General features: G+C 40.1%; 1 protein-coding gene across 1 annotated transcript in view; it reads right to left on the reverse strand.

Annotated features, from left to right (window-relative positions):
* Window positions 1-1,983: 1,983 nt before the first annotated feature.
* Window positions 1,984-19,825, reverse strand: part of thyn1 (thymocyte nuclear protein 1) — a 34,689-nt gene continuing 16,847 nt past the window's right edge. Inside the window, exons 4-8 of the mRNA XM_041174309.1 lie at window positions 15,315-15,383; window positions 7,744-7,836; window positions 6,741-6,836; window positions 4,110-4,260; window positions 1,984-2,917 (exon numbers count right to left, since the gene is read on the reverse strand). Of these exons, the coding sequence (XP_041030243.1) occupies window positions 2,871-2,917; window positions 4,110-4,260; window positions 6,741-6,836; window positions 7,744-7,836; window positions 15,315-15,383 (456 nt within the window). The 3' untranslated portion in view covers window positions 1,984-2,870. The remainder of the gene's footprint in view (window positions 2,918-4,109; window positions 4,261-6,740; window positions 6,837-7,743; window positions 7,837-15,314; window positions 15,384-19,825) is intronic.

Consider the following 19,825-nt stretch of genomic DNA (forward strand, 5'->3'; position numbering starts at 1 on the left):
TTTCAAAAAGTACATTTGGACATTGAGTCTATTGGAAAATATAGCACTTGTTGAAACAAATTACAAAATGCCTTGATAATCTTAGTGATAGAGAATATCATTAATATTGTAATTTTTCCTGGATAGTTTTGCTTTCAATTATCCAGGCCAGTGATGCCTTGTCTTAACTTCATTTATAATACTATCTTAGTTTTGTGGTTTACAAAAATTTTAATAGAGGAAGGAGAAAGGCAGAATGTGTTGTGAGTTTAAGTAGAGATTTTTATTATTATGAGAAACAATATATACATAGTGACGTGGAAAACAGTTATATTTTATTCCTCAAAACAGAATAGAAAATAAGTATAGACTATCATGATGAAGGCTTTTACTTGTCATGCAACCTTCAAATTAGTTGCATTCTTCAGTTTTGTAATGAAATCATTGACCAGGAGCTCTTACATTGGACTGCATATGGCCAGGTGACGAGCTGCCTTGACATTCAAACTCATCGGTCTTCAGTTTGAAATTTTGCAGCAGAAACTGGTATCAGCCACCTCCTTAATCCTCGACCAGAGAAGACTCACCAAAGCCTTTGAGAAGTTGTCCTGATTGAAGTTAGAAAACGAAGTAAACAGCTCTCAAGAGGGTGAAAAAATTAATCATGTGACAGCTTAGCTTTTTAAAGTAACTTGTTACTGTAAAGGAATTTTGTGTATATCTTTGTGAAACTGCCATCATTGAAAGGATATTTGCCTGCTTGTGTCAGTAGCTAGCTTGAAATAGCTTCTTCACATAAAATTGTACATGTCTATAAATACTAGATTGTTTTGAAAGGGCACAAAAGGCTATAGTTAACTGTTTTAGATAGAACATTCCTTTTAATATTGTACATGCACAATTAGTTTATTTGAAAATTTATCATTTAAAAAAATTACCTTGACTAGTTTGCAAGTATGAATCCTCAGTGTGAGAAAGAAAACAGATTTGTACATTTTCTTCCAATGACATACTGGATTTTACAAAATATAGTTGTCAAATATATATGTTCTGTCTTTTGTTGCTTTTTTTTATTATTCACTCATGGGATGTGGGTGTTGCTGTCTAGGCAAGCATTTATTGCCCATCCCTAATTGCCCTTGTTCAGAGGACATTTAAGAGCCAACCACGTTGCTTTGGGTGTGAAGTTCCATGTAGACCAGACCAGGTAAGGACAGCAGATTTCCTTCCCTAAAGGACATTAGTGAAGCAGATAGGTTTTTACCACAATTGACAATGGTTTCATGGTCATTGTTAGACTTTTAATTCCAGATTTTTATTGAATTCAAGTTCCACCATCTGCCATGGCGGGATTCAAACCTGGTTCCCCAGACCATTACCTTGGATTTCTGGAATCTAGTCCAGCAACAATACCACTACGCCATTGCCTCTCCATTATTGCCTTTTACAGTGGTCTTTAGGTTTAGTAAAGTAACAGTAAAGCTGACCCCTTCTGATTCTACAGGTGTCTCAGCAGAAGGGGTGTGATGATGGGCCACATGGCTTATCTTTCAAACAATTTGATTCCTAAAGTGGTGTAACTTACAGGAGCCTGCTCTGTCATAAAATCCTGGGGCTTGAGTTTATGCTTTTTTTTTTTGCTATGCATTGCTGCTGATGGTCTACTTCTGCTCAATGCCCCCATTTCCTCAGACAAGAATAAACCGTAACAAAAACAGAATTACCTGGAAAAACTCAGCAGGTCTGGAAGCATCGGCGGAGAAGAAAAGAGTTGACGTTTCGAGTCCTCATGACCCTTTGACCAGAATAAACCTTGTTTATTTCAGTAAAATAGAGATTGTCCACATGCACCATTAAGTGTTCTCGTTCAAACCTCTGGTCGCTTGGTGCAAGGAGATCCACTGAGACGATGAAAGACATTTTTGTCCTCCGACTATTCTGTGGACAAATACATATATCAGCACTATTTGCAGAGATTTAATTAAATATTCATTAACTGAAAAGTTACTGTGAAATAAAATCAATTTTATTATAAAATCCAGATACAGTGATGTAATCACATCAATATGCACTTGAAACAGTTAATACTTAACATCAGGAACATGACTAAGCTTTGCCAACTTTTACTCATCTGCATGATTATTTTGTACCTGGTATGAAAAGTATTAAACTTTAAACCGATCTTTCTTATTGTAAACGGAGGTATTCCTTCTACATCAGTGAAAATGCATCCCTTGTGTATTGAGAAGAATTCACCACAGAAACTCAACATTAAATGTACCAAAATAACCATGTCACCAATACTTTTTCTTAGAATTGACAAGAATTTAAACAATAGTGAAACAATTTATGTATTTTTAAAACTTAAAATTATGTTCCAAGGACAAACTTTCAAGGTAATAGGTTGTTTACAATTCAAGGTATTTTTTCTGGCAGTCATCAGTGTAAAATTAAACAGTGCAAGAGAATGGTTAGGTAGCTAATGTTTCCCTCATACAGCACTTCATCTACAAATGAAACTAAATACATAGTAATCCTGATATGAGGCAATGCAGGTCTTGTCAAATGTATTTTACAGACTACTTTTCCATGTCTTCCACTGCCATATGAGGACTGCAACAAGAAACGAACCTGGAGTATTAACTCTGGCCCTAACTTTATTTTTCAGCAAAGATAATATGCATCTCTCTCTAGAAAACATAGTGACTGCATGAATCTAGAATAATAATCTCTACGTGGAATTAAGCAACGTGATTCATTTTGAGTCCCAACTCCAAAGAAAACAAGCACTTGATAGATACGTTCAAAGTATAGGTTCAGTTCAACCTAAACAGCATTAATAACTGGAAGACTGAAGATCATTAATGACTCCCACCAGCAATCTCTTCCATTTAAACTGGCTTTTTGTCTTCAAGGCTCAGGACAAAGTCGAATTCCTCTGTTAAAGTATAAAAAAACAAACAGCTATTAAAAATACTTCATTTTACCATTCGTTGTAAGCTATTACTTTATCAGAAAGCCTTACCATAAGACTTTTGGTAAGCCTTCCTAGGAAGAGCATTCATCGTAAAATTGTGCATAAGGACATTTATACTTAAAAGGATTCAATTAACAAAAAAATATAACTAGCATCATACGCTTCCATCAAGGAAAGAAGCATGAGTGAAGAAGGAAATAATGACACCTCACAGCAGGTTTGTCTCTTGCAATTTTGAGAGGAATAGTGCTGTTTCAAATAATGAAGTACTTACTGTCTTTGCTCTGGTTGATCTCCCATGGGGAAGATATCTTTTAAGGAAACGCTTCTCAAAAAGAAAACTATTAAATTGAACTTAAGTTACCAGAGATTTAACAATCAATCAAATAAACTTCCTTGCCTTGCCACCTGATTTGTAACAAACACTGGCAGTTTACTGGGCCTCAGTCAGCTATTCACAAGAGTATTAAATACAAAGTTTGAATTAATACTGCTTTTAGTATTTCAACTTAATATTTGAAATAAAATCATTTTAAATTTGTAGTGTTATTCAGCACCTGAGGGGATAATGTTTTGGGTGGAACCCTTCATTAGATTAATTCTAAAGAATGATCACACTCAATAAATGAACTGGCTTCTCTTTCAGTTGCTTTCCCAGGATTTTGTTTATTTTTACATTACCAGTTGTCAATGGATATTCCAAACGAGGAAAATGCTGAATTCAATACACCAATAAGCCAGCAACTACTCATCACTTGGTTCTGTTTTTTGTTTGACCTTGCTTCACCAGCAAACATTATCTTATGACTGATTACAGGGCACAGCACTGATGATGTTGAATCAGTTGACAATAGGTGCCAGAAAATAAGGTGAAATTCTTCAGTAATGAGCAGGAGGAAAATGTTTTTTTTAACAACACAATAGTTAATGAAAAATCATTTTTAGAAATAGCACATTTTAACTGATTCCTATGCTTTCATTAATTATGACAAACAAATGCTTCAGTTTTTGTTTTACCCAATGTGAAAACTTGGTAACTTTCAATTAGTTTGACAGTGTTAGTATTCTTACTGCTCTTACAACAATTTGGCATTGTCACTACTCCAGTTAGAAGCAATGTGTTTACTACATCTATATAATGTGTCAACCTCACCTTTGGTTACTGGCTGTACAGAAAGCCTGGCCCTGGTAAAGAGTGCCATGTTTTTCAGTGGACCTTCCTTTGTTTTGTGTTCCTGATGGTATTGCTTCATTTCAGCCAGAGAGATAAAACGCTTCATCATCCTGACAAACTGCACATCCACCTGGAAAAGAAAATGATTTTTTTTATTCGTTCATGGTATGAAGGTGTCACTGGTAGGCCAGTATTTATTGCCCATCCCTAATTACCCTTGAGATGGTGTTGGTGAGCTGCTTTCTTGAACTGCTGCAATCCATGTGCTACAGGTACACCCTCAGTGCTGTCAGGGAGGGAGTTGTAGGATTTTGACCCAGTGACACTGAAGGAATGGTGATATATTTCCAAGTCAGGATGGTGAGTGGCTTGGAGAGGAACTGCCAGGTGGTGGTGTTCCCATGTGTCTGCTGCCCTTGTCCTTCTAGATGGTAGCAGTCATGGGTTTGGAAGGTGCTGTCGAAGTAGCCTTGGCGAGTTCCTGCAGTGCATCTTGTAGATGGTACACACTGCTGCCACTGTGCATCAGTGGTGAAGGGAATGCATGTTTGTGGATAGGGTGCCAATCAAGCGGGCTGCTTTGTCCTGAATGGTGGGTTGGAGCTGCACTCATTCAGGAAAGTGGAGAGTATTCCTGACTTGTGCCTTGTAGATTGTTGACAAACTTTGGAGTCAGGAGGTGAGTTACTATAGGATTTCTAGCCTCTGACCTGCTCTTGTAGCCACAGTATTTATATGGCTAGTCCAGTTCAGTTTCTGGTCAATGGTAACGCCCCCTCCCCAGATGTTGATAGTTGGGGATTCAGTGATGGTAATGCCATTGAATGTCAATGGCTAGATTCTCTTGTTGGAGATGGTCATTGTCTGGCACTTGTGACACAAATGTTATGTGCCACTTGTCAGCCCATGCCTGGATATTGTTCAGGTCTTGCTGCATTTGGACATGGACTGCTTCAGTATCTGAGGAGTCATGAATGGCGCTAAACATTGTGCAATCATCAGTGAACATTCCCACTTCTGACCTTATGATGGAAGAAAGGTCATTGATGAAGCAGCTGAAGATGGTTGGGCCTAGGACATTAACCTGAGGAACTCAGACAGTGGAGAAGATGCATTTGTGTCAGATGTCTTTCCATTCTTCCAATGTAGATATTTAATGGCACCTCTCCCTTATGCAATCAACCCTTAATGTTGATTTTAATCTGCTGCTTATAATTCTCTCTTGCTTGCAGCCATCACTACCTCATACTAATTGACAAATCACAAGTCAGAACTGAGATTTTCCTACCATTTTTGCTTTGGTACTATATTGTTTGTGTAATAATTCTACATGCCCTAATAAGAGTTACACAATTGAGCTGGTCAAGAGCAGTATTTACAGAGGCCACTTGCCAGAGGTTAAGTGCCCACTTGCTCAAATAGGAAAAGTTTCATGGTGGGAGACAATTAACACCATTATTCTGAAATAAAGACACAAGAAACGGGATGATCTGATTACTGCTGGAGTGGCACTTTTAAAACATCAAAAAGAATTATATTTAATCACCAGAAATAGGCCATTCAGGCCATGGTCTATGCCAGTTTTTACACTCCACATGAGACTCCTCCCAACCTACATCATCTAAGCCTATTAGCATAATCTTATATTCCTGTCTCCCTCCAGTACTTAGCTAGCTTTCCCTTGAAAGCATTTATGCTACTTACCTCGATTACTCGTGGTACCAAGTTTCACATTCTAAGCAGTCTCTGGATAAAGAAGTTTCCCTTTAATTCTTTATTAAATTTAACAAATGGGTAAACATTTACATTATATTTGAATGGGTTCTATATAGACTCTGCATTCATTCCAGTGGTTGTGAGCTACAAAGAATATCTGGTTAACGACTTTCTTGAGCTTTACCTACAACACCAACCCAATTATGGTGCTGCACATATGCTGTTTAATAATCTGCAGAGGCTGTGGTTAATCAGGTCTTCATTGCCACTCTACAATCATGTAATTGCTGGAATGATTAAAAATTCAAAGCATCAGGTCTGTTGACAAGATATAATCTGTAAGCACTTGATCAATAATATACAGAACAGAGTACTAAGACATCCTCTAATGACCATGATCGGCTGAAATTAAGTGAACCAATGCAAGTGGTAAAAGTATTATTAGTATTTCCCTCTCTTTGGGGAAAAAGTGTGTATGGGTGTGATGAGCTCTGCTTCATGATTCTAAAGGTGCCAGAGCTGATTAGCCACTATGGGGTAAGACATACTGTTTTCTATTTGTTGTGAAATAATGAGTATAAAAGGTAGCTAACAGACAACCCTGTCCATATTTGAATATATCTCCCAATAGAGCTTAATCATCAATGCTGGCACATTATAACATCTCAAGATGCCCCATGGATTTTTATACTTGCTGCAATTTGTTGCTCAAATACTGCAAATATATGTTAAATTGTCCTAGAGGCAATGAAAATGTCATTTTACAAGAACATCTGAGTGATAAATCACAGCATTACCCCAAGTAATTTTATAAACCAAAATCATTTGTAACATTTCTGAAAGATTTGTCTTTTTTTACGATTGCAATAAATATAAGAGAATGTTGTCAGTTACCATGAACCATTTAGGATTTTGCTTTGAGCTTTTGGGATCATAATGAGGATCCTTCTTATCAAACTGTGTGTGATCAATATAAGATTCCTTTACGATCTATAAAAGAAACAACGAGAATTACAAATACAAAGAGGTAGGAAACACTAAGTTTAAGTAATTGTTGAGAGTTAATCAAAGCAGTGGATTTAGAATTTTTAACCACAGATTAAAAGTGCTGACATAAATTCATTACTGCACTTGGATGAAGGCAGTGTCCTATAAAGCTGTACTGTTTATTTTATATTCTATTATTGGCACACTGGATCACATTGCCACATTTAACGTATCAAATACCGCTCAACATTTCAATCTGGTCAATCATGGGATACATTTCTGCACCAGTCTGGGCCCAGAAGGGAAAATCATTAAATTTCCTTAACCTTGTTCGAGGATACAATAGTTTAGCACTAACCAATTTTTACTCTCTTCTGCAAGTTCTCCCCCATCCGCCCCCCCACCCCACCAAAAGCAATGACTCTAATTGGGGATCAAGGCAACACATTTTGCTCTCCCTCTGCTGTGCCTATATCCCATTTCTAGTAGCCAAAGGTCCCACAGCACAATAGTTACCCATAGATTTGCAATATGGCTGAGGCTATAGACATGGCTGGTATGGAAAACAGAAATGCAGTGGAGCAGTAAAGGGCACTCTTCTCTGGATTTTATTCTGTCCCTACTCAGCATCTTATAGTGTCCAGAAGTCTTGCTGCCAACAGGCTACAACAAATGGCATAATATTTCATTCCCCAGCATTGAGATTCCTCACTTTAATGAGCAAAACGTTTAAAGGGGGTGGGAAAAAACACCTATTTTTTGCAATAATATTAATTCACCTTGTTACAAACGTAGTACAAAGCAGATCACAATCCAAAAGCGCTCAAAAAAAGCACAAAACAGCTTCAAAACTTGTACTGAGGGGTTCAAAAATTGTACTGAAAGCTTAATATTTATTGAAAATACAAACCTTGACAACTGCAGCAATTCCTGGCTCCTTACAATTGCTATGGTAGAAAAAGGCTAGCTGTCCCACCTTCATATCTCTCATGAAATTTCGAGCCTATTATCAGAATGTACAAAATAAACTATGATTTCACTTTATGCCTTGTAACTAGATGTGATAGCTTTTCTTTGAGCCTTAAATCCACATTTTATATGTTCACATATGTACAGTACATGAGAAGGTTGATTATCTTCTTACACCACCAGCTGTTCAATTCTTGTGAGGAACACATTTTTTTCTGCTTCCCAAGCAAATAATACCAAGGGTGTTTAAAAAAGTCTCTCAGATAATTCAAAGGATTAAAATACACGGAAAACTGCCCAAAATAATTAACCTTCTTCTGAATTTTACATCAAACTGTGGGTACTGATGTTTTTGTAATTTCGTCCCTCAGGAAACCCTGAATATTCTGGAATTCCTGGCATCTTTGCACCCAGATATACATGCTATCAGAGCAGGCAATGCAGCGTAAAAGGTTATGAGAAATTGGGTGCAAGTGATTGGTCCACATGATTACAATATTTCCTCAATATTTTACAATAGTCTATCCAAGCTTTCTATCCAAACACTTCTCCTTCCATGATAATGGCCGCTCCCCCAAGTTACAGAGCATTATACTAGGTTTTCCTGCAAATGCTTTTGCCCAGAAGCTCTCTTCAAATTATGACAAGATTGTCCAGTGTCAATGGTCACCTTGTAGCAGGTGCAAATCAGCTGCTTCAAGAATCACTGGAGTCATTCTCATCCTGTTAATGCAGTCATTTTCTGGCTATACCTCTCCGCTGCTATTACATTGGAGGAGGTAGAAGACCAGAGGCATGAAGAGTGAAGTACAGGCAGCAGTCCATTTACAGTTACCCAGTCCAGAGAGTGTATGGGCCTGTTATGGCACAGCGGATGATAAATACTGAGCTTTTCAAATCCCAGGGGGAAACTTGAAACAGCTGCCACAACTGTGTGCAATTTGTACTTTATTTTGAGATGCATGCCTTGAATTCAGTAGTAATAAGACCACCAAGTCTTCGAGGATGTTTTTTACAAAGCTAAATTAAACATTTATTAATAGAGGAAAAGATTTTAAGCACATATATAGGTCTACAAATTACTGCAGTAATTAACTCCTAAATCCAGTAATTGATATACCAGAGCTGCCAAATGAAGGAGAAGATCGTGCACTGCTGAGATGAGCCAGAGCCAAGGTGCAGGAGGTTCAGAGGGACAAGTGGTCAGATCGTTGCTTGTGGTGTAGGCTTTCATTCAAAATGCAACACCAGAGAGGCCGTGATGATGAACACAGCTTTATTAAACTTAAAACTTTGATTTATTACAATAATTTTTTTCAAAATTGCAAGTGCACCTTGCTAAAAATACACATTTAAAAGAAGAAGTCAAGCTATAATGAACCCCAACAGAGATAGTTTAACTTACAACAGTTTTACTGCAATGTTCAACTCTTAGTTTTTTGAACTAATTACAAAATTATAGCTTTCAATGCACAGTAATTATTTTTTTGGAACCATTGCCAAACTGAGTTAAGCTAATATAAACACTGGAAACTGCTAGTACTTTTGAAAACTTCAAAAAATTTAAATAAATACTTAACTTCTGGAAACAATAAGTTATTGATTAGCAACAATTACAACGATGGTCTCATGTTCCAGCCAGACAATTTCCCCTCTTGCTGACAAAGGAGGAAATAGAATAGGGGGTAGAAACAAGAATTAAAATCCCCAACTGCTTCCAGGCACCTCACCTGGCCTTACAGCCTAGGCACACCCTCTGTCCGACTGTTCACCTGAGGCATAGAGTTGGGATCAGAGACGTGGGACGCGGGGTGAAGGTGAGACAAACGTGTGCACTTGGACCAGGACTGCTGGTGGCTGCATCCCAAGAGGAAGATCCAGAGCTGCCTTGTGCAGGTAGTACTGTGTCTGCTGTAGGGAGGCCTGGCTGGCACTGATGCTCAGAGAGGTGACAGCAGCCAGTGCTTGCGTCATATCAGCCGCCTTTCCATGAAGACATTGCATGCGACAGCGCTCGGTCACCTGGTTCTAGCAGCTGTTCCTTTGGCTGTGCAATGTTGGTGCTGAGCATTTCAATCTTGGAGACCAAACCTGCTGAAAGCTCAATATTCATACTGATAGAGCCCAGGATTCTAATAATCCCCTAATGCTCCACCAGTAAATGCCTCCTTAGGCTTACAGCCATTAAATCGCCCTCCACTGAATCACTGTCAGGAAGATATAATAATTCTCGAAGTTATTGGAACTTATTGCAAAGTAGGGCCTGTGTCCATGGGCCTATGTCTGTGTGTGTGTGTTAATTGAATTAAAGGCAGCTGGTCTGAAGGCTTCGATATGTGAGAAAATAAGCTAGGTTTGAACTATTAAGTAGGTAGGCATAGGTGTAAAGGGGACATTTATATTTTTAAATAACCCAGACTAGAATGATTTCAAAGGATGAAATGTGTCAAGTAGTCAGGTGAAGTTCAGAAACAGTGTGCTTATCTTTCCCAAAGATTACTGGTAAAATTGGTACAATGAAAGATTTTTATTATCAAAGAGGTAAAGTGCAAAGACATAGTGAAACAATGGGAATTTGCATTCAAAGTGGAAAAATGTATAAAAGGAGTGAAGGTTGTGTGTAAAGACAGGCATTCTAAGATCTAAACAAATGTGAAAAGTCTCCAGCATCTTAGCCTCAAGCTGTTGTCTACAAAGAACAATGTTAAGAAAACTCACTGAATTGGATTGTTCAGGGTATTATGTTTCTTTTCCAGGGTCTTTTAAAATCTGTATCTTACAGTTGCCTTAAGAAAAGTGTAACTGGGAGTTAAATTAACTAGGGTATGTAGAGTTTATCATTGTAATAATTTGTAGATATAAGGGCAGACATTTGCCCCTTCGGAGGGGTTGTGTGGGGGGTAGGTGCGAACCAGATCAGCGTTCCTGATCGGGATATGCCGCCATTTTACGTGGGCGGACTAATTAAGGCCTGCCCAGTGTGACGCGCGCCCAGAAGCGCTGAACTGGCGGTGGGGGATTCCGTGAGCCAGGGCCTGCGCGCAGAAATCTCCGAGGCACCTCTGTGCCTCAGGGAGATTAGTTTGAGGTTTAAAAATTTAAATAAAGAAAAGGAAATATTTTTAGGACACGTCCCCTCATGTGACAGTGTCACATGAACTGGGACATGTTCCTGAATTTTGATTTAAAAATTTATTGAATTAATGAAACCTTCATGAAACGTCATCCCACCCGTGGATGAGCACCCTCTCCATGAAAAATGCGAAGGCCGCCCGGGCTCTTTGCCTGCCCACCAACCTTAAGGTTGGACGGACAGCCCTGTTAATTGTTTTAATGACTATTTAAATGGCCTTAATAGGCCTTTGACAGTTTGGCAGGCACACAGCCAAAAAACTAAATGATGTGTGGTGAGGTCAGGATGCCTGCCTGATGTCACCATGCATAATTTACATCGGCGAGCAGGCCCCACCCCTACTCGCCGACAAAAATTCTTCCCTATGTGCGTGCTTAAAATCATTTCTTCAATTAATAAAGGTTTAATGTAGTTTTGTAAAAAAAACCTATAAGACTTGGTGGTCTTATTACTACTGAATTCATGGCACATATCTTGAAATTTATACGAATTGCAAAACAGTGTGGCAGTTGTTTCAAGTTTCCCTTCAGGATTTGAGCAGCTAAGCATTTACCATCGGCTGTGCCATAACAATCACCAGGTCATGGCCATCTTCTAGTTAATCCTTCTGGAGAAATGGAGGAATCCCCCTCCCCCCTCCACTTAAAATCTTTGATAAAACAAAGGATCTGTTTTTTTCAACTTCAGAAGTTTACATACAAGGTTTCTGATGGAGACAGTTCCGCCAGAGTTTTATGCATTGTGTCCACAGTGGGCGGGAAAAGACTGGAAAGCATGGTCCATGTTCATCTCAGGTTATTGCATTTGTCTCTGCATTTGTCTTCCATTCTGGGCACAATGTATGCGGCAGTCAGAGACTCTGCCAGCTCTGCCAATACCTCTTTCTCGCTGCATATGAGAGAGCTGGGATAAGGGGGAGATGACAAGCTGATCCCTACTTGCTTCAATTACTTCAAGAAGGGTCTGCAAGTCCTCATCTGGGAAAGTAAATATTCTTTTTTAATTCATTTATGGGATATAGCCATTGCTGGCTAGGGATTGCCATCCCTAATTGCCTTTGAGAAGGTGGTGGTGAGCTATCTTGAACCAATACAGTCCATGCGGTGTAAGTACACCCAAAGTGCTGTTAGGGAGGGAGTCCCAGGAGTTTGATGCAGCGAAAGTGAAGGAACAGCGATATATTTCCAAGTCAGGATGGTGAGTGACTTGGAGGGGAACTTCCAGGTGGTGGTGTTCCCATCTATCTGCTGCCCTTCGCCTTCTAGATGGTAGTGGTCATGGGTTTCGAAGGTGCTGTCTAAGGAGGCTTGGTGAATTCCTGCAGGGTATCTTGTAGATGGTACGCACTGCTGCCATTGTACATTGGTGGTGAAGGGACAGCAAGTTTGTGAATAGGGTGCCAATCAAGTGGGCTGCTTTGTCCTGGATGGTGTCAAGTTTTTGAGTGTTGTTGGAGCTGTACTCATCCAGGCAAGTGGACAGTATTCCGTTACACTCTTGACTTGTGCCTAGTAGATGGTGGACAGGCTTTGGGAAGTCAGGAGGTAAGTTACTCACCACAGGATTCCTAGCCTCTGACCTGCTGTTGTAGCCACAGTATTTATAAGGCTAGTCTGTATGAAAACCTCCAGGAAGTCGATAGGGGAGGACTCAGTGATGGTAATGCCATTGAATGTCTAGGGGGATGGTTAGATTCTCTCTTGGCGATGTCATCGCCTGGCATTTGTGTGGCGCAAATGTTACTTGCCACTTGTCAGCCCAAACCTGGATATTGTCCAGGTCTCGCTGCATTTTCTTCAGTATCTGAGGAGTCATGAATGGTGCTGAACATTGTGCAATCATCAGCAAACATCCCCACTTCTGACCTTGTGGATGGCAATTGATGAAGCAGCTGAAGATGGTTGGGCCTAGGACACAACCCTGAGGAACTCCTGCAGTGATGTCCTGGAACTGAGATGATTGACCTCCAATAACCATAGCCATCTTCCTTTGTGCTAGGTATGACTCCAACCAGTGGAGAGTTTCCCCCCCACCCTGATTCCCATTGACTCCAGTTTTGCTAGGGTGCCTTGAAGCCACACTCAGTCAAATGCAGCATTGATATCAAGAGCAGTATCTGTCACCTCGCCTCTGGAGTTCAGCTCTTTTGTCCATGTTTGAAACAAGGCGGTAATGAGGTCAGGAGCTGAGTGGCCCTGGCGGAACACAAACTGGGCATCAGTGAGCAGGTTATTGCTAAGCAAGTGTAGTTTGATAGCACTGTTGATGACCCCTTCCGTCATTTTACTGATGATGGAGAGAAGGCTGATGGGGCGGTAACTGACTGGGTTAAATTTGTCCTGCTTTATGTGTACAGGACAAACCTGGGCAATTTTCCACATCTAGAGGTAGATGTCAGTGTTGTAGCTGTACTGAAAATGCTTGGCGAGGGGCACAGCAAGTTCTGGAGCACAAGTCTTCAGTAATATTGCAGGAATGTTGTCAGGCCCCATAGGCTTTGCAGTATCCAGTGCCTTCAGCTGTTTCTTGATATCATGTGGAGTGAATTGAATTGGCTGAAGACTGGCACCTGTGATGCTGGGGACATCAGGAGGAAGCGGAGATGGATCATCCAATCGGCACTTCTGGCTGAAGATTGTTGCAAATGCTTCAGCCTTATCTTTTGCACTGCAGTGCTGGGCTCTGCCATCATTAAGGATGGGGATATTTGTGGAGTCTCCTCCTCCAGTTTAATTGTTCACCACCATTCATGGCTAGATGTGGCAGGACTGCAGAACTTAGACCTGATCCATTGGTTGTGGAATCACTTGGCTCTGTCTATCACTTGCTGCTTATACTGTTTGGCATCTAAGTAGTCCTGTGTTGTAGCTTCACTGGATTGGCACCTCATTTTTAGGTATGCCTGGTGCTGCTCCTGGCATGCCCTCCTGTACTCTTTATTGAACCAGGGTTGATCCCCTGGCTTGGTGGTAATGGTATATGGGGGGATATGCTGGACCATGCAGTTACAGATTGTGGTTGAGTACAATTCTGCTGCATCTGATGGCCCACAGTGCCTCATGGTTGCCCAGTCTTTATTTGCTCGATCCATTCGAAATCTATCCCATTTAGCACCATGGTAGTGCAACACAATGGAGAGTATCCTCAATGTGAAGATGGGATTTTGTTTCCACAAGGATTGTGATGTGGTCACCCCAACCGAAACTGTCATGGTCAGATGCATCTGCGGTAGGCAGGTTGGTGAGGATGAGTTAAGTATGTTTTTCCCTCTCGTTGGTTCCCTCACCAACTGCTGTAGACCCAGGCCAGCTCGGTCAGTAGTGGTGCCACTCTTGGGTGATGGTCATTGAAGTCCCCCACCCAGAGTATATTCTGCACCCTTTCCACCCTCAGTGCTTCCTTGAAGTAGTGTTTGACATGGAAGAGTATTGATTCATCAGCTGAAGGGGTCCTCCCCCTTGCTCCATTGATGCTGTGAATCTTTCATCTGTGAAGGAAACGATTTGAGATAATTGAGACTCTGTAACATGCAGTTTAGGCGAATTGCTTAAAAAAAAGTTGAAAACAATGAGTATGTCCTATGTTTACCTTACACTCTCCAGCCCCACTTTTATGGTCCTCCACCGTAACACCTTGAGGCTCCTTTGGCTCTATTCAAAATGCATTCAAGCCATGCTGGATTTATAATCATGTTATGGTTGAACATATTCTAGTTGGATTGGCAAGAAACTCCACTTGAATGGACACATTTGTCAGATCTAACCACTAAGATATACCCACACTGGGAATTCAAGCCCCAGGTGTGTGATTTCTGAGTAACATGACATAGGTAAATTATGAGAAAAATGTAAAATTTACCATGTTGATCTCATATTAACATTTGAAATACTGATGAACGAAAATTTTACTGGCTAACTTTCCCAAACTTTTAAATCAAAAATGCACAGGGAGGCAGAAGTTGTGAAAGCAAACACGTTGAATAAAATGATGTAAATCCGCTCCAGAAAGGTTACATTCCCATTTTTCTGAAGAGTTCAAGTCCTTTAACTAGGGGAAAACTAAACTACCTAGAGCCTTCAATCAACAAATCAAACTCCTGGCCCGGCAATGTGAGCATTTAATATTAATTAGAAGCTCAATGTCGGTCAATTCTGAATTCCAAATAGAAAACAAAATCAATTGCTTAGAAAATATCCAGTTTAACCTTGAAATTGATACCCTTGTGACTTATGCCTCTTATTTTATTCATGATTGCCCAAAGCTCTAGCCTGATATTATCTTGCTCTAGGTGTTTTAACTCATTCCACACGTTAAAGAATGGAACCAGTGAAATTTGGCCCAGTAAAATCTCTCATTGTGATGTCCAGTGTTTTTTATACCTGGTAGTTCCGAACACCATCCCAGCAGGCAGTCTGATTTTGTTGTGCCTTCAAATCCTCCACTCCGAACTAGGAATAGAACCAAAGGAAGAATTAGAAACTAATGCAGAAACATTTATTTTACTTTCCCCCTCAAAATAATAACTGGAGAAGTTTATTTGATAAATACTCAGAATTCACAAGAGTAAGAAACGTTCCTGTTTTGCCAACTAATTTCCCACCTTCACCTCCCATCCTTGCCCTGCACAACCAAATCCCCACCAACCCCACCAAAAAAAAACACATGCACACAGGGCAGGAGAAATTGAGGAAATAGGCTCATATTTACTACTGTTTTCAAGTTGTACAGGAGTAATTTTTCTTGGACAATTTGGCTTGCTGAATAAAGTCATCGTCAGTTTTCAGTGTAGTGATTTAACCGTCCCACCATTAAATATCTAGGAAGAACACTACAGTTAGAACTGCATTGTTCAATAAAGAGTCAGTAACTTAAATTGGGATCAGCTCTTTTTATAGAAATACAGCATAACCAATATAGTAGCATTAAGAAGTGGAAACAGAAGTAGGCTATACTACCCCTTCTAAATCAACTCCACTTTCTAGTTGGATTGGCAGGAAACTCCACTATATCTTGAGATTAGGTGAATGGACACATTGTCAGATCTAACCACCAAGATATGCCCACACTGGGAATTCAAGTCCCAGGTGTGTGATATCTGAGTAACATGAAATAGGTAAATTATGAGAAAAATGTAACTGAAATGTAAAATTTACCTTGTTGATCTTATATTAACATTTGAAATACAGACGGAAGAAAAGTCTACTGGCTAACTTTCCCACCATATCCCTTGATTCTCTTACTGTCCAAAAATCTATCAATCTCAGTCTTGAATATGTTAACAACTCAGTATCTATAGTCTCTGGGGTAAAGAATCCCAAAGATTTACAGCTCTCTAAGAAAAGAAATTTCTCCTCATCTCAATAGTGAATGGCTGACCCCTTATCCTGAGACTATGACCCCTACTTCTAGACAGCCTGGGAAACAGCATTTACTGGGTAAAGAGCTCTCAAAATAAACTTATACGTTTCAATGAGATCGCCTCTCATTCCAGAGAATAACACTCTATTCTAAGATAAAAGCAAAATATTGTAAATACTGGAAATATGGAAAAAAACCCAGAAAATGCTGGAAAAACTCAGCAGGTCTGACAGCATCTGTGCAGAGAGAAACAGAGTTAATGTTTCGAGTTTGCAAGACTCTTCTTCAGAGCTAAAGTGGAAATGTGACAGAATTTATACTGTTTAATTTGGCGGGGGGGGTGGAGTAAATAAGGCAGGATAGAAGGTCAGTGATAGGTGGGGGCTAAGGAGAGACTGACAACGATGTCATGGGCACAAGACAAAGGGAGTGTTAATGGTAGCGGTGAAGACTAAAAAAGGTGCTGATAGTGGCATAAAGGTAAGAAAGCAGAATGTGTTAATAGCAGAACAAGGGTCAGCACTCTGAAAGAACACCATAGAACAAGTGACAGATGACCATTTGGGGAAGAGCGGGGGGGGGGTGGTGCTGGTTGGGGAAAAAGGATAAAAAAAAGTGTCATAAACAAGGGATAAAGCAGCCCAATGCAAACTGGAGGAACAGCACCTCATCTTCCAATTAGGCACTTTACAGCCTTCAGGACTTAACATTGAGTTCAACAACTTCAAATCATAAACTCTCTCCTCTATCTTCACACCCTTTTTAAATCATTTTTAAAAAATTTATTTTCTTTTTTTATTTATTTACTTATTTTCATTTTTATTTACTCATTCATTGTTTTATACCTTTTTTAACCCCCTTTTTAAATCCTTTTTCCTCCCCATTCTCTCCCCTGCAAAAGGCCCATCTGTCACTTGTTCTATGGTGTTCTTTCAGAGTGCTGACCCTTGTTCTGCTATTAAGACATTCGGCTTTCTCACCTTTATGCCACTATCAGCATCTTTTTTAGTCTTCACCACTATCATTAACACTCCCTTTGTCTTGTGTCCATGACATCTTTGTCAGTCTCTCCTTAGCCCCCATCTACCGCTGACCTTCTATCCTGCTTTACCTGCTCCACCCCCCCCATCCCAAGCAGTATAAATTCCATATAAATTCCATCACTTCTCTTTAGATCTTCTATCTTTACCACTTTTCTTTAGCTCTGAAGAGTCGTGCAGACTCGAAATGTTAACTGTTTCTCTCTCCACAGATGCTGTCAGACCTGGTGAGTTTTTCCAACATTTTCTGTTTTTATAACTCTATTCTACTCAATCTTTCCTTATAGGACAACCCTCTCATACCAAGAATCAACCTGGTGAACCTTTGTTGCACCTCCTCTAATGCAAGTATTTCTATCCTTCCTTAGGTAAGGAGGCATATTGAACACAGTACAGTAAAGGTTAACAAACTTACTTCAACACACATTACAATTCTTTTTGAATATTATTGTAAACCACCCCTTATGATCAAGGCCAAGGAGAGAAATCATGGGTTTTGTAACTTTTGGGATAGTTTCTTAGAACACCACGTTCTGGAGCCAACTAGAGAGCAAGCTATACTAGACCTGGTACTGAGCAATGAGATAGGCTTAATTGATAACCTCATAGTGAAGGCAGCCCTAGGTGGCAGCAATCATAATACATTTGAATTTTACATTAATTTTGAGGGAGAAACGAGTGCGACAAACTTATTTTAAACTTAAATAAGGGAAATTATGAGTGCATGAAAGCGGAGCTAGCTGAAGTGAACTGGCAGATGAGGTTAAGGGATATGTTAATAGAGGTTCAGTGGCAGCCATTTAAGGTGTATTTCAGAATACACAGAATATATTCATTCCAATGAGAAAGAAAAATTCCAAAGGGAGGGCCCACCATCTGTGGTTAACTAAAAAAATTAAAGACGGTATCAAATGCAAAGAAAAAGCTTATAATTATGCAAAGACGGGCGGCTGGTCAGAAGTTTGGAAAGAATACACAGAATAGCAAAGAATGACAAAAAGATTAATAAGGAAGTAATAAATTGAAGAACAGGAGAAAGCTAGCTAGTAATATAAAGACAGATAGTAAGCGCTTCTATAGATATTTAAATAAGAAAAGAGTTATCAAAGTTAGCATTGGTCCTATAGAAAATGAGCCTGGGGAATTGATAATGAAAAGTAGGGAGATGGCAGATGAATTAAACAGGTATTTTGCTTTGGTCTTCACTATAGAGGACACAAGTAACATCCCAGAAATAGCTGTAAATCAGGAAATGGAAGGGAGGGAGGAACCCGGCAAAATTATAATTACCAGGGAAGCAGTATTGAGCGAATTGTTGGGGCTGCAGGCTGACAAATCCCCCGGATGGACTTGACCCTAAGGTCTTACAAGAAGTGGCTAGTGAGATAGTTGATGCATTGTTTTTAATTTTCCAAAATTCCCCAGACTCAGGGAAGGTTCCATCAGATTGGAAAAATAGCAAACGTAGCTCCTTTATTCAAAAAGGGAGACAGAAACCAGAACCTCGAGCCTCCTGCGCAAGCACTTGCTGGGAAATGGCCGCACATGCGCAGTACATCTTTTTACCAGCCCTGTCTGCCTGCGCAGGAGAAAAGAAACAGAATGGTGTGAAAAGGCAGGTCAGATGACCTGACACGGAGCGCCATTATCTTGTAGGTGTCCCAGGAAGCAGGAGTGGGACAGGGAGAGATCCCAAAAGGTAGTCTCAGGTAAGGGATGAAGATAGGGGACAGGACCAGGTCCCATAAGCGAAGTTAAAGAAAAGAGCAGAGTAATAGGCTCCAAATTCAAGAAAGAGCTGCAGGAGCAAACTTCAAGTGAAGTGGGCACAATGAGCTCTGTAGATTCGAGAAAGCAGCCAAAGGTTGGTGATTCTGTGCTGTGGGCCGCTGGAGCAAAGGTACCCCTTTGGAGCAATGGTGTTCTGCTTGGCACAGCCAAAAATCTGAAATAGCACTTGGAAAGTGAAGCTTGAGTATACTCGGAGATCCAGGAGAAAGAAATCTCGGAAGGTGAGACTGAAACCCTGCGAGGTGGGTCGTTGTTGAAACCAGCTGAGTAGGAGCGATTTTTGTACAGAATTCCAAGGCGGATCTTTAAATATGGAGATTGGAATCCCTCGGGAGAAAGACAAAGGTTTAGTGAGATTGGATGGCTCACAATGTGACGATTGTCTGGGTGTGTTGTTGAGAAATCCTGCAGCGGTTCAAGAAGGCAGTTCACTACCTCCTTCACAAGGACAACTAGGGATGGGCAATAAATGCTGGTCAGCCAGTGAAGCCCACATCGCATGAATGAATTAAAAAAAAATCCATGGAATTGGCTTTGGTCACATCTGTCATCTATTGTGTAGTGTAATGTGTCCGACCACAGTTTGCCTGTTCACATATACCTCATACTTAACTTGAATATTAGAATATAAGATAGATATTGTAAATTGTTTTATCTTGCTGAACTTGTAAAATGTATTTTGGTTTGTTTAAAACACGTGG

The sequence above is a fragment of the Carcharodon carcharias genome, chromosome 25, assembly GCF_017639515.1.
Source record: "Carcharodon carcharias isolate sCarCar2 chromosome 25, sCarCar2.pri, whole genome shotgun sequence".
NCBI lineage: Eukaryota > Metazoa > Chordata > Chondrichthyes > Lamniformes > Lamnidae > Carcharodon > Carcharodon carcharias.